The 16,962-nt window shown below is 35.1% G+C and overlaps 1 protein-coding gene across 2 annotated transcripts in view; it reads right to left on the reverse strand.

Annotated features, from left to right (window-relative positions):
• MXI1 (MAX interactor 1, dimerization protein) overlaps positions 1-16,962 on the reverse strand; it is an 81,317-nt gene that overhangs the window by 24,887 nt on the left and 39,468 nt on the right. For both annotated transcript variants that reach the window (XM_077877667.1, XM_077877665.1), the window contains exon 3: positions 14,171-14,200. In XM_077877667.1, the coding sequence (XP_077733793.1) occupies positions 14,171-14,200 (30 nt within the window). The remainder of the gene's footprint in view (positions 1-14,170; positions 14,201-16,962) is intronic.

Raw genomic sequence — 16,962 nt, forward strand, 5'->3', positions numbered from 1 at the left:
CCTAACTCTTGGTTCAAAAACTAGATCTGAGAGTAAAAAGTGGGATTGGGCACTTAATCTCAGAATTTTTTTGGACTGGAAGAGATCTTAAGAATCATTTAGTTCTACACTTAATTCTAGAGAAACTGACACCCTTCCATAAACTAGAATGTGATTTTTTAAAAGATTTTATTTATTTATTCATGAGAGACACAGAGAGAGAGAGAGGCAGAGACACAGGCAGAGGGAGGAGGAGGCTCCATGCAGGGAGCCTAATGTGGGACTCGATTCCGGGACTCCAGGATCATACCCTGGGCCGAAGGCAGGCGCTCAACCCAACCGCTAGCCACTCAGGCATCCGTCAAATGTGATTTTAATGACCCCTAATTCAGGCTTTTACCTCACCCTCTGCTGGGGGGATTAAAAAAAAAAAGGTTGAATAGTCACTGTGATAAATGCTATAAAGGAGACAACAAAAACTCAGAATGGCTGATCCATAAGGAGGTTACAGTTAAAGACAGCATAAATTTCTAGTGAACTTAGCACAACTCTGATTTCCGGCAACCCTTAGCAGCTCTAAACTTGAGGGGGCGAGGGGGTGGATGGACAGTTAAGGTGTCCCAAAATGCAGGCTTGGCAGACTATCAAAGCAGTGAGGACATTACTGAAAAGCTACTTTGAGATTCTTCAAATGGTAAGAAAGATCGCAATATATTGACCTACAGCTACTTTCTCTACAGACTGTTTATAGACAAAATATTTTTTTTTAAGAGTTTTTTATTTGAGAGAGAGAGAGCATGCATACCAGCAGGGGGAGGGACAGAGGGAGAGAGAGAGAGAAGCAGACTCCACTGAGCAGGGAGACTGATGTAGGACTCCATCCCAGGACCCTGGGATCAGGACCTGAGCCAAAGGCAGATGCTTAACCAACTGAGTCACTCAGGAATCCCAAAGACAAAATGTTTTAAATAAGTTACCTAAGGGGATACCTGAGTGGCTCAGGGCATGATGCCGGAGTCCCGGGATCAAGTCCCACACTGGGCTCCCTGGAGTGAGCCTGCTTCTCCCTCTGCCTAGGTCTCTGCCTTCTGTGTGTGTGTCTCATGAATAAATAAATAAAATCTTAAAAATATTTTAAAAAGTAAGCTAAGCCATCTTTCCTTAAAGTTCTATGTGACAGGATGTGCTTTTTCTTCCTGGTATGGCATACCTCATTTAGTGATCACAGAGGCCTATTAAAATGACTGATCTGATACAGCAATAAGTTACAGCTATAATCGCAAAACAGGATTTCTGGAGCCTGAGCAGACATAAACTAGTCAGAGAATTAAAAAAAAAAAAAATGTGACCAAGATTTAGCACAATCATGTTTACAGATTAACTGTTTACATTTCCTTAGATGTCAGTGGTAAGTATTTTTCCAACAGGAACAAGGTCCTAAATATTCAGTAGTATTAAATATCAGAATTCAGGGGTGCCTGGGTAGCTCAGTTGGTTAAGCATCTGCCTTGGCTCAAGTCATAATCCCGGGATCCTGGAATGGAGCCCCATATTGGGCTCTCTGCTTAGTGAGGAGTCTGCTTCTCCCTCTCCCTGACACTGCCCATTTGTGTGCATGCACTCGCGCCTGTGTTTTCTCTTTCTATCAAATAAATAAGTAAGTAAGTAAATAAATAAATAAATAAATAAATAAATAAATAAATAAAATCGTTAAAAAAATTTTCAGGGCTCATATCTGTCTGTGTGTGTGCACGTGCGCGTGTGTACATACAGTTTTGAAGAATGTATTTATATTATTTATATACACACAGATACATCTGCTTCCCAGAGTAAATTCTAGTTTTATATTACTGTTTGCTGTTTATCATTAATAATAAGTGCTTAAAAATAGGCTTTTATCATTGTAGGTATGGCACCATATATTATAATAATCTTTAGATATTTTACAAAATCTCAAAGTTTGAATGAGATGAGGTTCTAAGCTCATTTTTCCAGCTGTTCTTTCATTGTGTGTGTGTGTTGGGGGAGGGTTTGCATGCATACTTACATATATATATATTTATATCAGGAAAATGCTTTGCAGACAACAGAATAATAAAGTTTCTAATATGCCTATGATTGCTGAGCTTAAAACTAAGAGAATTCTATAAGTTTTCATATAAGAAGGGAATTCGGAAATCACCCAAGTCTCTCCCTTTTACTGCCAAGGAAAGCAAGACCCAAAGAAATCAAATAATTTATATAATATCTACAGTCCACCAGTAGTACAGATGAAAGGAAAATTATTATCTTCTGCCTCTAGTACAATTTTCACATCGATTACAAATCCACAAAGAAGTTATCTGTGTTAGATTCCAGGTATCCTTTTCAACAACTTAGCTCTTAAGCTATGTTTGGTATTAAAATCCACCTTTCTCTAATATCTAATAGCCTTCCCTGAATAACAACAAAACAAGGAAGTCATGTACTTATGAGTTCATTAAGTTTCAACTTTTCTTGAGTTAGAAGATATGAGTATAAGCAACATGTCATGTGATTATCCCAGGGCTGTTAATTATTTTCTAAGCAAATCTGTCCTTCAAGAACTGGTTAACAAGTAACCATATTAGAAAATTCTATTCTCATTACTGAATTCTTCTTTAGACCTGTGGTTTTTCCACTAGTAACATCCATGGGACTTGCAATTGGCATTATTCACTAGAATATACAGAAAAATATAAGTACAAAATAATTACTCTCTTCTCTGCAACACCTAAAATATGTCAAATGAACCTGAATTTTTAGAAGATAAAAAATGCAAAATACTAAAGAACTCTCTCATGTAATAAAACAGCTTTCTTACTGATGTACCTCTTGGCATGCTTTAATTACCAAAATTTTCATCAAAATGGAAATTTCTTTAAAAGAAGAAGATGCTGCCTTAAGAAAAAGTACTTGAATTACAGTTATTATTATTAAACCAATATTTATCAGAGTATTTATACTGTACTGATTACATGTAGCAAAGGAATTTAGCAAAAGAGCATACTGCCTTAAAGTAGAGTAGACTTCCACTGCTATACAGCAGTATAATATTATAATTATATAATTATAATGAGCATCAGTATAAAAGGCATAGCCAGTTTTTGTGGACCAAACATATTCCTCAAGGTGCATATAAAATAAATTTTTGTATACTATATCATCTAAAATGTATCAAGAAAGTCTATTAATTAAACTATCCCTTTTTCAAAATTACAAATTCATAGTTTGAGAGGAAGTGTTTTCTTAAACAAGATAACAGTTAAACAGAGATAATCTGCAATCACTTGAATAAAAATGTACTATACCTTCACTACGGTAAATAATATTCACCATGTCAATTACTGAAAGTCTAACAATTATTTATTTCTAGACATTAAATTTCAGAGTTTCAAATTATAGTATTTCCGGGTTATTTTTAAGACCTAATGATCTCATCTCTTCCTATGTTATTAATTTAAGTGATATCAACGTTAGGAACTGCACAGCTTAAGTTCTGAAAACACTTGGTTTCTAGCATGTAATCCTTGCCTGAATCAGCCTCTATCACCTTGTAGCCTAGGTCAGGGAGTAGAAAGCTTAACCTTAATGAGCTATTTCTGACAAAGGTCAATACAGAAAATGTGAATCTATCTAGATAATAATGCAATGACTTCATTGCATAGGCTGCATTTTAGATGTGTAATTTTATCTTGGCTACACTTCCTTTATTAACCATAAATTTTATCTCCAAAACCCACCAATTACTTCATCTCTATCTCATGTAACATTTAATTCTAACAGGTGCCCATCTCTGTACTCTGACAGCTATTTTTAGTTTGTCTGTAGTTTTCAGCATTCCTATCCCTATAAAAATATAATTAAAATATTCATTTTCTTGCATTCAATAATAAATGCATCTATTATATGTCTCCACGACAAATATGGTAGTACTCTGCATACAGTTTGAAAAAGTTAGCATCTACATTTATCTGGTTCTATAGCTTCATAAACAGAAAAACTCTATTAAGTAAGTAGCTCTTACTTTCCAATGCATAGCTACTTTTCTAGTGCTCTATAGTTAGTCTCAATAGCTCAGAACTATAAAAGAAATTTCTACACTCCAAAACAAAACAAAACTCTGTACTGTAACTGGACTCCTACTATCTAAAAAAGTATAAAGAATAAAATTATCTTCTTCAGGACTTTTACATAAATTAAAAATAAGGGTGTCTGTTTTCCATCTTTAGACTAAAAAGGAAAGTAGCCATCATTTTATTTGCCTAATCAGAAAACTAGATCAGTAGCTATTTCCTGGTCTCTGGACAGTGCGATTTCTCCTTCCCTACACAACTACACTTTTAAAATTTGTTGTTTAAGGTCCCCCAAATACAGTCAGGTTATATTTTATTACACCTCAAATGAAACTCATATAATTTCAATATATGGTCTTAATTTTGTTGGATTTCATTATTAATTAGAGGTTCTTAAAGACCTTTTAATATACCCTTCTTATATGTGACAGAGCTCAAACCTGACTTATTATCAAGCTCAGACCATATTAAGTAGTAGCACCATATAATATATTGGGAACTTATCTATGGTTAATTATATGTCTTAAGTAATTATAAACTGTTGAGTCATTTGTGTAGTGCCATCAGATGATAATGACATCACTACTTTTAAGTGCCAAACTATGAGGTCAGTCAACTTTTTCAGACCTTTCTACTAATCAATGGTTACTGATATGATGAATGGACCACCACAAAGTTGGTGAGCTTTTTTAAGTTAGCCATTAGTGAATGCGAAGTGGTACCACTTAGTCTGGATTTTCATTTCCCTAATGACCACTAATGTTGAACATCTTTTCACGTCTTTGGAGAAATAGGTACTCAAATATTTTGCCTGTTTTTATATTGAGTTGTCTTTTTATTGTTTAGTTGTAAGAGTACTTTCTATATTCTGGATACAGGTCTCTTACTGGATATATGCATTACAAATATTTTCTCATTCTGTGATTTGTCTTCACTTTCTTGATGGTATCCTTTGAAGCACATATGTTTTTAATTTTGATAAAGTTCAACATATCTAATTTTTTTTGTCGCTTGTACCTTTGGTGTCATGTAAGAAACCATTACCTAGCACAGAGTCACAAAGATTTTACTCTCATTTTCTAAGACCTCTATAGTTTTAGCTCTTAAATTCAGGTCTATGGGGCAGGCCGGGTGGCTCAGCAGTTTAGCGCCGCCTTCAGCCCAGGGCGTGATCCTGGAGACCCCGGATCGAGTCCCACGCTGGGTTCCCTGCACAGAGCCTGCTTCTTCTCTCTACCTGTGTCTCTGCCTCTCTTTGTGTGTCTCTCATGAATAAATAAATAAAATCTTTATTAAAAAATTTCAGGTCTACGATTCATTAAAGTTAAATTTTACATATGATGTGAGGTATATATCCAACTTCATTATTTTACATGTAGATATCCAGTTATATCAGCTACCATTTGCTGAAAAGACACCAAACTGTCTTGGCATCCTTGTCAAAAAAAAAAAATTGTCTTTGGTACACCACAAATGTGACTGATTACCTCTGGACTTCATTCTAGTGATCTATAAGTCTATTCTTTGGCCAATACTTCACTATCTTGATTATGAAGCGTGGTGCTAAGTTTTGAAATTAAGAAATAGGAGTCCTCCAATTTTGTTCTTTTCAAGATTGTTCTGATTATTCTGCGTACCTTGCACTTCCATGTGAACTTTAAAATCAGTTGTCAATTCCAGTTAAAAAAGGAAGCTGGGATTTTGACAGGGCTTGCACTGAATCTACAGGTCGATATAGATAGGTCAACTGCCACTTTAACAATATTAAGTAGTAGTTTTCAGTATATAAATTTTTTGCCTCCTTGGTTAAATTTACTCCTAGGTGTTTTACTCTCTTGGATGTCATTATAAATGGAATTGTTGGGGAATCCCTGGGTGGCTCAGCCGTCTAGCGTCTGCTTTCGGCCCAGGGCGTGATCCTGGAGCCCCAGGATCGAGTCCCACATCCGGCTCCCTGCATGGAGCCTGCTTCTCCCTCTGCCTGTGTCTCTGCCTCTCTCTCCGTGTCTCTCATGAATAAATAAATAAAATCTTTAAAAAAACGGAATTGTTTTCATAAATTCATTTTCAAATTGGTATACAGAAACACAATTGTTTTTTGTGTCAATCCTGAACCCTACAACTTTGCTACATTTAGTTATGAGCTCTAATAGTGTTTTTTTTGTATATGTGGATTCCTAAAAATTTTCAATACATATGACTATGATGTATAAAATGGTTTTATTACTTGCTTTCCAATCTTGATGGCTTTTATTTCTTTGTCTTGCCTAACTGTCCTGGCTAGAACCTCCAGAACAATGTTGAGTAGAAGCCATAAAGGCAGACATCCTTGTCTTATTCCTGATTTTAGGGGAGGGCATTTAGTCTGTCACCATTATGTACAATGTTAATTGTGGGTTTTTCATAAATGCCCTTTACCAAGCTAAGGAAGTTACTATAAGGCATTTTCATATTGACATTTACTATAAGGTCTTTTCATACTGAGATTTATATGTAAGTAATAAACCAAGGCTAAGAAGAGTTTTTGACTAAACATCCCAAAATTACTGAACCCAATCCCAAATGTGGACTCCTGATCCAGATGCAGTCATGTATTTTAAACCTACAATAAAAATTTAGTTTCCCTAACCTTGTAACTTGTCTTTAATGCAAGCAAATATTCTTTTTTTTTAAAGATTTTATTTATTTATTTATTTATTTATTTATTTATTTATTTATTCATGAGAATACACAGAGAAGAGAGAGAGAGAGAGGCAGAGACACAGGCAGAGGGAGAAGCAGGCTCCATGCAGGGAGCCTGATGTGGGACTCGATCCCGGGACTCCAGGATCACGAACTGGGCTGTAGGCGGCGCTAAACCGCTGAGCCACCGGGGTTGCCCCAGCAAATATTCTTTAGGTACTATTAGTTGACTTAAAAGTTTCAGTGAAAGTTCTGCCAAACCAATCTTATAATTTTTTCCCTAACAGATACACATTTTTTCTAAAATGTACATACTATATATAAAAGTACATGTTCTTTTTAAACAAATGTCATACAAGCACCCAAAATATGCAGCTAAAACCAGTTATATTATATGCTCTTCCTTCCAAGGAATCCTAAATAATCAGGTAATATACTAAGAAACCACTGCCAAGATTTAGTATTGTTTTGTTCTAGAATAAGGTAGATCAAAACAATCACTCTGTCAAGATGTCCATGTCAAATGGGGATTAGATATGTAGATAGGGGATCCCTGGGTGGCGCAGCGGTTTGGCGCCTGCCTTTGGCCCAGGGCGCGATCCTGGAGACCTGGGATCGAATCCCACATCAGGCTCCCGGTGCATGGAGCCTGCTTCTCCCTCTGCCTATGTCTCTGCCTCTCTCTCTCTCTCTCTGTGACTATCATAAATAAATAAAAATTAAAAAAAAAAAAAAGATATGTAGATAGTCTAGAAAAAATATATTGTATTCTTTATCATGTGCAAGCCATTGGAATAAACAACTAATACATCAAAAATTCTAACACAAAAATTTGAAATTATTTATATTTCAGTCTCCAAGTATATATAAATCTTAACCTTGTAAAAATGCTTCCCGTTTTCAAGTCATAGAATGAGAAAGACATAAAGATCTTAGAAGTGGAACATGAACTCTATCAGGTAAACTATCCCTCTTTAAAAAAACTACCTGTCTTTGTCTTAATGTACTATATAATATCCTAATGAACTCAAAGAATCAATTAGTTATTGATTCTCTTCTTATAATCAAAACAAAGTGCCTCACAATAAAAACCTTTTAAGATGTTTTCAATTATCAAGTTTTTTCATATAATGCATTTATATTTTAAGGATTCATTAAGTTTTCCATATACATCCTATGAAATTATTTTATAACAACATGTCTGTTGAACTCTCAAGTATTTTCTATAATTGTCATTTTTCTCTTAAGCTATTATAATTCAAGTACATACATCATTGTTTATGGATATACTCAATAGCACATATAATCATTTTTTTCACTCAATAAATATTTACTGAATGACTGCTATGTGTGACGGGTAAATAAAATCCCTGCCTTCCTGAAACTTATATTCTATGAAAGAAGTCCAATAACTCAAACATAAATAATTCAGACAGAGGTAAGTGTTAAGGTAACAGAAAAGGCAATGGGATAGAGAGTGAATGGGGAGCAATTGGTGTTCTCTAGGTAGATGACCGGACAACTAATGATGCGAGCTAGCAGAGCAAGAGTTTTCCAAGCAGAAGGAAGAAGTGCAAAAGCCTTAAGATGCAAATTAACATGGTGTGTCTGAGGAAAAGCAAGCAAGCAGTGTCAGTCAGCTGGATCATAGGAGACAAGTGGCAGATTTGTAGGCCGTAGATTTTACCTAACTGGGAAGCTGTGGGGGACTATAAGTAGAAATGATATGATCCGGTATGTCCTTTAAGAGGATCACTCTTGCTGCTGCTGTGTGAAGAATGAAATGGGAGGAAAACTAAATGGTAGCAGTTAACTGAAAATAATATTATTTTTTATGGTGTTTCTTAGTCTTCTCTCTTCCTTTCTGTTCCCAAGTCCATCATGTGAGTGCTGATTTTATATTCTACTACTACATGAGCTACTTCAAAAGCATCTACATCAGTCTCACCTAGACCATACTTTTTTTTTTTAATAAATGCTTTGATGATCTCTACTACCAACAAAAGAAAATCCAAATGCCGTAACATTTAATAACATTGCACAATTTGGGATCCCTGGGTGGCGCAGCGGTTTGGCGCCTGCCTTTGGCCCAGGGCGTGATCCTGAAGACCCGGGATCGAATCCCACGTCGGGCTCCCGGTGCATGGAGCCTGCTTCTCCCTCTGCCTGTGTCTCTGCCTCTCTCTCTCTCTCTGACTATCATAAGTAAATAAAAATTAAAAAAATAAAAATAAAAATAAATAAATAAATAAATAAATAAATAAATAAATAAATAAATAAAAATTTAAAAAATAAAATCTTTAAAAAAAAATTGCACAATTTAATTCCAAAACATCTTTCTGGCCTCATTTCCCACTGTTATTTGATAGACTCTGCTCTTCCACTCAATATGGTCTACTCACTCTTTCCTGAACACAGCTTATGATGTCACCCTCTATGGCTCTAATTACACTGACCTCTTCCCTTATTTTTTCCGTAGATTCAAATTCTATCTCTTATTCATGTCTCAGCATACATTCATTCTCCTTCACTATTCAGAGCAGTGGCTTTTTGATTATGACCACAGTATTTTATATCATAACCCAGTATATACAAGTTTCATAATTCTACATTTAACTTTACTTCAAGCAATGTACTTTCATATTTTCTAGTCTTTTCTTTTTTAAAATGACTCACTAAAATGACTGCATACACTATTAGTAGGTTTCAACTTTCAAGAGGAAAAAAACACTTTTAGTACATCTTTCTAGACATTCACTGATAACTAAACTAGATCCTGGTACTAAAAGATGAAACCCATTAATTACCAAACTAGAACGACCTTAACTTTAAGGATAGGATAGAGTCAGTATCTTATACATCATTTTATTTACCACAATACCAAACACAATATTTATTAATCATTACTGAAGAGAAAGACTGATATTAAATACAGCTATCATATTTATGACCAGATAGAATCATGGTTAGGACTATTTTTGTGTTCTCATTATCTTGTTTCAAGTTGTTATGATGGTCAAAATGGCTAGTTTTCAATAACACACTGGCCTACAGTTTTGCCTTCCTACCTTATAGGATTACATAATAGTCTTGCATAGTGGGGGAATATAGTAAGTACTACATAAAGGTCATTTTTATCTTTCCCTCAGAAATATGAGAAAGTGTCTATATGGAGGACACCTATTACCATTCATTGGAACTGCTTCTCTTTTATCCCAAATACTTAAGCACTTCTTCTCTGCCAGTATCCTCATTTGGCCCTTCTAGCTTTGCCAAAATTGCAATAAGGGTAAGCCTTTTGTTTCAAAGGAATGACAGCTATTAGGGTTGAATGGCCTCTCCTGCCGTCAGCACTAAGGTTCTTGATCATTAAAGTCCTGTTAAAGTTGTTGACTCTTTCAAAAACATCATCAGTAATTTCACTTAAGAAAATGAAAAAGCAATGAAGTGATCCAAAATCTACACTGCATGGTTTTTTTCTCTGGTAAGGATACAACTGATAAGCCAGTGGATAACATGAAATTTTTAATTCTTAAATCTCAAAGACTCATTAATTTTACCATGAGATGATACATATAGATTCCTAAGGAATGCAGAACATCTAAAGGTACTCTGCTCCCATTTTACTTCCACCTCCAGAGCCAGTTACAAGCTATGATGGGTCTAGGGGGACAAGGTGAATATACAAGTAACAAATGCTCTGAACCATCCAGACTAGGCTCAGTGTAACCATCAACGTTTTAGGCAAAAATAAGCCCCCAGGACTTATCTAAGAAAACTGGAGTTCCTTTATTAGTCCTGAAAATACCCCAAGCTCCCTAATGCTCTATCTGCATAGTGAAGTAACTGTAAGCCAGAACAAACTACATTGGGCCTGCTAGACTCCATATTTCCACCATTAGGCCTTCCTCTGACATCTGGTAATATAAACCTCAACATTTGCTGGCTACTGTCTCCTCGAGGCCAGATCAAGAGCTTCAACAATCGTCAGGCTTTAAGATAGCCTTAATCTGGAATTTCTGTTATTCACTAACAATTTAAAATCATCTACATTAATTCTCATTGCTTTGCCCCAGTAAAATACACTAACTCAGAACAGTTTTATATGCAAGATTTTAAACCAAGTTAAAAAAAAAAACAACTCCTGACATAAATGTATCATATGTAAAGTGGCAAGATCTCAAGAATATGAATTACTTCAGGAATATCTTCTAAGAATAAAGACAAAATTAAATTACCCTTTTGACAGTGAATTACTTTCCTCATGTAAATTCACACTCAAAAGCAAATGAAAGGCAAAGCCAAAATTCTATTTATTTTAAAGGATGGCAAAGCTAGGTTAAGTTTTTTTCTTTAATATAGCAAATAAAAATGGTGCCTTGGGCAGGTGGGGAGGGAAGAACCATTAAATAGGACAGGTGTCGCTTAAAAATGTTATAACAATATAGATTTAAATTTTAAAAATACTCCTGTGCTGCCTTCTTGCAATTTGGCTAAAATACCTCCTTCCCTTTAACTCATGTTGTGTTTACCATTATTTTCGGTTTTTTGCTAGATCACAAGCCTCTAACTTTTCAGAAGTGGACTGCAGGTTATTAAATTGGACTCTTTCTTTGGCATTCATCCTCTGACACATTCCTCTAAATCTGAGATTTATTTATATTGATAACTACCCCTTTTAAAAACAAATGCATCTTAGAAAGGTTAATTTTATATTACCTTTCAGTTAAGCCTCAAGGAAGAGAGGAAGGGAGAAGGAAAAAGAGGAAGGAAGAAGACAGAAGATGAGGGAATCATGTCAAGAGGAGTAGGGTAGGAAATCAGCCAGAGCCTTAGACCTAAGTAAATAAAATGGGAACAAAACATCTTCACTGGAGACACTGGAGTTCACATAATGTCCAGGCAATCAAAAGCCACACATGCTATAACAGTCCCACAGACAGATACTACATTAAACAACTTCAAGACATATCAAAGTAATAATATGAGTGATAAAGTTATCAACAAGTCAGAATTGATTCACAGAATGCATTAAACAACATTTACTCAAAGATTTAAAAAGCTCCAACCCCAATAGTTTACTGAAGAATTTCTTCAGGGCAGCCCAGGTGGCTCAGCAGTTTAGTGCCGCCTTCAGCCCAGGGTGTGATCCTGGAGACCTGGGACGGGGTCCCGCGTTGGGTTCCCTGCATGAGCCTGCTTCTCCCTCTGCCTGTGTTGTGTCTCTGACTCTCTCTCTCTCTCTTTGTCCCTCATTAATAAATAAATATTTTTTTAAAAAATAGTTTCTTCAGTGTTAAAGGCTTCTGGTAGGTTTCCAATTAGGGTCTCACAAAGACTCCCAAAGACTACATTCAGGTGAGTGAAAGAATTATGAAAGCCACATGTTTATCAGTATTTAAAATGTGGGACCCCAAATACACTCTATGGTCTAATTTATTTTTTTTTATTTTTATTTTTTTTTATTTTTATTTATTTATGATAGTCACAGAGAGAGAGAGAGAGAGAGGCAGAGACACAGGCAGAGGGAGAAGCAGGCTCCATGCACCGGGAGCCTGATGTGGGATTCGATCCCGGGTCCCCAGGATCGCGCCCTGGGCCAAAGGCAGGCGCCAAACCGCTGTGCCACCCAGGGATCCCTCTATGGTCTAATTTAAAGCACAATATAAGGTTTTAATTTTAGAATTCTCAGAGCTGTCATTTCTTGGTGTTTTTGCCATTTTTAAACTAGCCAGATACTTCCTTTAATATACCAGAAGTTCAAGGAGAGTCTTTAAAATGAAAGATTTGCCAAACTGCTTTGCCACAAAGCAGTTTTTCACTAGACCACTGAACTTTGCTACAGTTTTAATATTGGCTTCACTCAATATTAAAGCCATCATCTACTACAAATGCATCAAATGCTAGGTACTAAGGTTACAAAACTGAACAAAACAGAATCCCTGCCTTTGAGGCAGTCATAGTCATTCAGCAGAAAGAGACATATGAACAGACAATTATACTACCTAAGTTTTATAATAAGAGATATGAACAGAAGATTGTGCAAACAAGGTGGTAAAAGCCACCAAGTCAGCCTGGAGGACTATGCTAAGCCTGTTCAAGAGGATTTGACATTTAAATTCATCTACAATGAGGTAGTTTAGGTTTAGTCAATTTGTAAAGACCCTTCTATTTAAAAAAAGGTAGGACACACACACAAAAAAAGGTAAGACAAAAAGTTGAAGGTCATAGAAATCTTGTAAAAAATGATGCAGATTATTCCAGTTTGTTGTTTATTAATCTAATCTCTTTATCAAAAAGAGAATATTTTACTCATATAAATCCTCATCTTGTTTCCCAAACTTGTCCTCTTCCTGCATTCCTTTTCTTGGTAAATGGTAATACTATCTAAAACTTAACCTTCCACAGTCAACTAACTACCAATTCCTACTGATTCTACTCCCTAATAGTTTCTTTATTCTGTATACTTCTATCTGCAATGGCTACCATCATCCCTTATGTTGGAAGCTTCCAATAGCTTCCAAAAGAGCTTCCTTCTCCCAATCAACTAATTCTTCACACTATGGCCAGAGTGATTTTCCAAAGCACAAATCTGATCACATGACAACCCATCTTAAAACCATTCCATTGCTTCCTATTGCTCTTAGAAGCCCAAACTCTTAAGCATAGTTGTCAATATCTGGCCTGGCTTGCCTTGTGCTGCAATCTTTTGTACAGCACTCATATTGAAACTTTTGCAGTTTCCTTAATACACAGTACTCACTTATTCACTGTCTTCTGGAGAGCCTTCCAAGACTCCCTCAAAAGAAAATCAGATGACTCTCCAAAGTGATCTTTCAGCACCTTCTGCTTCTCTGTTACCATATTTACCGCACTACACAGTATTTTAATTACCTGTCTGTCTCCCCCAGGAAACTAAGTTCCTTAAGGGCAAAAACTATCTCACACATTCTTGCATTTCCTATCTAAAGCATATGCCTGCCTGGCACACACTTCACGCTTGATAAAGATTTGTTGAGTGCATGAATAAATGAACAAATGAATGAACAAACTGCAAAGAGAGAAATTCAATGACCTACAATTTGTGTTAATATTAGCTACACTATAGAAACGCTTATTCTGTCTACCTATAGCTTGAGCATATGTAAGTTATGAGGCTATCACAACCTGTTTTCAGAAACATAAAGAAAGGCAACTATACCACAAACTCAAAAATCAAATGAGCTTAAAAATTTATTGATGTCCTCCAGTTTAGACAGTATAAACTTATATTGAAAAAGTCATTTTTTGGATTGAATATATATCAGAATTATCCTATACATTTAAAAAATAAAATTATAACTACCTTTGTACTATTACATTATTTTCACAGGAAAAACATTAAGTTTGCAAAGCTGCATTCATCACTGACTCACCGATTCTTTTCCAGCTCATTGTGTGTAGACCTAAAGAAAAACAAAAAAGACCATTAGACATTTGTTGCTAAGGCTATGGAAAGGGAGATTAGTTATATCACACCCAGTGAATTTCTTTAACAGTGCAATATATAATCAGACTTCTATAATCTCACTCATCAAGAAGAAATAGTCCACATTCATTAGAACCATTCATTCAGATATGGTATATCCAGTTAACTAATTATTCTGACACTGGTGTTTCACTGTTTTTTTAACAAAATTAATATGAGCACATATTCTCTTGCCTACTTCTAGTATCCTACATTTTATTGATCTGTAGATTTTTAATTCAAACATCATCTCATTTTTGTTTAAAAAGAAAAACGTACTTCCTATGTCCTCTTCTCTCTCCACTTAGTAACTCCTAAGCATAAGGAGAAAAAAAAAAGTTTTGGCTAGCACACAAGCTGAAACAGGCTTGCTTTACTGCTAAGTGATACAAATTCAAGCCTTCTTGCTCTTTGTGTAAAATATAAACAAACAAAAAAATTATACAAAGAAGAAAATAATATAAGGAGATATATTAATAAAATCAAGAAAGACTGTTTAAAAGACTGGGAAGATATACCTAAAAATGCTAACATATTTTCTTTTTGTGACTTTTTTCTGTTTTGTTCATCAGTATTTGTTATAAGAATACTTATCATCAAAAAAAAAAAAAAGAATACTTATCATCTACTGAACATAAAGTCTGCTAAACAGTATGCTAAACAGTTAACATATATTATTTCATTTTATCCCCCAAACAACTCTTGGGTTTTTTTTTTTTTTTTTAGGATTTTATTTATTCATTTGAGAGACAGAGAGAAAGAGCATGAGCAAGGGTAGAGGGAGAAGCAGACTCCCCGCTGAGCAGGGAGCCTGACGTGGGGCTCAATCCCAGGACCCTGGTGTGGCACTGCATCCCAGGATCCCAGGATCATGACCCTAGCCAAAGGCAGATGCTTAACAGACTGAGCCACCCAAGAGCTCCCAAAACCCCAATTCTCAACTACCTTGGTGGAGAGAAGTTAAGGACACACAGGCTCTTAAGGCTAGACTGCTAGGTTCAAATAGTGTATTGCCTAGTTCAAAAGTGCCTTCATTTCTCTGTGCTGTTTCCTCATCTATGAAAGAGGAAAAGTGACAATATGTGCCTCATGTGATTGTTATGAGGAATAAATAAGTTTACTCTGAACAGCAAGATATAACAAACTCTAAAGTTAGCTATTATTAGAATTATGTTATACTAGTCCTCTTAAATGAACATGTATTACTTTTATAATAATTTAGCATGAACAGTAACAGGAATTTTATAAAAGAGAATTTAAGTTCCTGTCTCCAGAACTAAAACTTCAATTATTTAATATATTCTGGTTAATGTCAAATGTTTTCAGAATATCACATTACTGATTACTTTAATCTGATTTACTATTCCAATGGATATTTAACAATTACATTTCTAAACTTCAATAATAGAAGTATTTTTGTCAGTCTCATAATTTGTAGAAATTGTACCGTCTTAGTTCAAAATCCAAAAGGTTTGTGTTACTGCATCCTGTCCACTTTTTCCTTTCTTAACGGTTTCATAAGGTCCAAGTGACACAGGATGAAAAAGACTGATATTCATTTTCAAGAGATTATCTTATTAAAAGGATTTCTCTCTCAAAAGAGGCAAAAAAAATCTTAAGATGCTTCAAGAGCTCAGCCAAATTAAGAGCAAGGATATGTACAATTCAGATGGAAGAACTCATAAAAACAGAACTTTTAGTTTAACAGAGACTCAAGAGTTCAAAACCCTATAAATAAATTATAACTAAATTTCTATCACTATATAAGTATTTATAAAAAGTTTTAAGTTCTTTTTTATTTGTCAAAGTAAATCAGTAAGTCAAAAGAGGAAAAATACAAATCTTGAGATTTAAAACAAAAATGCTCAAAATTTGAAGGGGTTATCAATGATGGAATTTCCCACTCCCTCATAGTAAGTTTTGGTTTAATTGCTTTTATCTGAGAAAAAAACTTAAAACAAATAAAGCAAAAGCAATGGAATACTAAAGTAATAAATGGAAATAATCTATTTAGAGAGAAGTAGGACTATTTACCATAAACTTAACCTGTTTTTTTTTTAACCTGTTTTAAACAGTTTGGAAATCCCACATATGGCTATAAATGCAAAGGAATATATATATCTAAAGATAACCAATTGTTGAATTCCAATATTGTATTAAGCCTATTATCAAAGCTAGCACCAAAAGAACATAATCTGACCCACTGCTGTGAACAAAATTAAAACAGCAGGTTCTTCCCACCTCTCTCAGACTTTTACTTATCTTCTTTCTAAAAAAAATATAAAATAACCAAGAATATGAACTTTTTCACCAAAGAAATGCATGTCCTATCTAGTTATACCACCAATAACGCTTAACATTTCCAAATACTAAGAAGCAAAAATGATCATGTATGTACTCATGTTTACCATACTGCCATGTTCTTCCAATTTTTAAAAAATGCATCAGTAGTACTTACATTTAGATGGCTTTTTTGCCTATAATCTCAAGTCAACAAATACTTTGATTCTTGTGGTGGTTTTAGGTAGGCAGAATTTACTTCCCAATGTGGCTAGCAGGGTAAACTTTAGAAAAAGGTAGCATTTGGTATGGATCTTAAATGATGACTATTTGCTACTAGTAGAAGCTGGACCTGGTAGGGAGAGGGCATAACCAAGTGGAAAGGAGCACAAGTAAAGAAGCAGAAGCAGAGCTGTCCCA

Source organism: Canis aureus, chromosome 29, assembly GCF_053574225.1.
Source record: "Canis aureus isolate CA01 chromosome 29, VMU_Caureus_v.1.0, whole genome shotgun sequence".
Taxonomy (NCBI): Eukaryota; Metazoa; Chordata; class Mammalia; order Carnivora; family Canidae; genus Canis; species Canis aureus.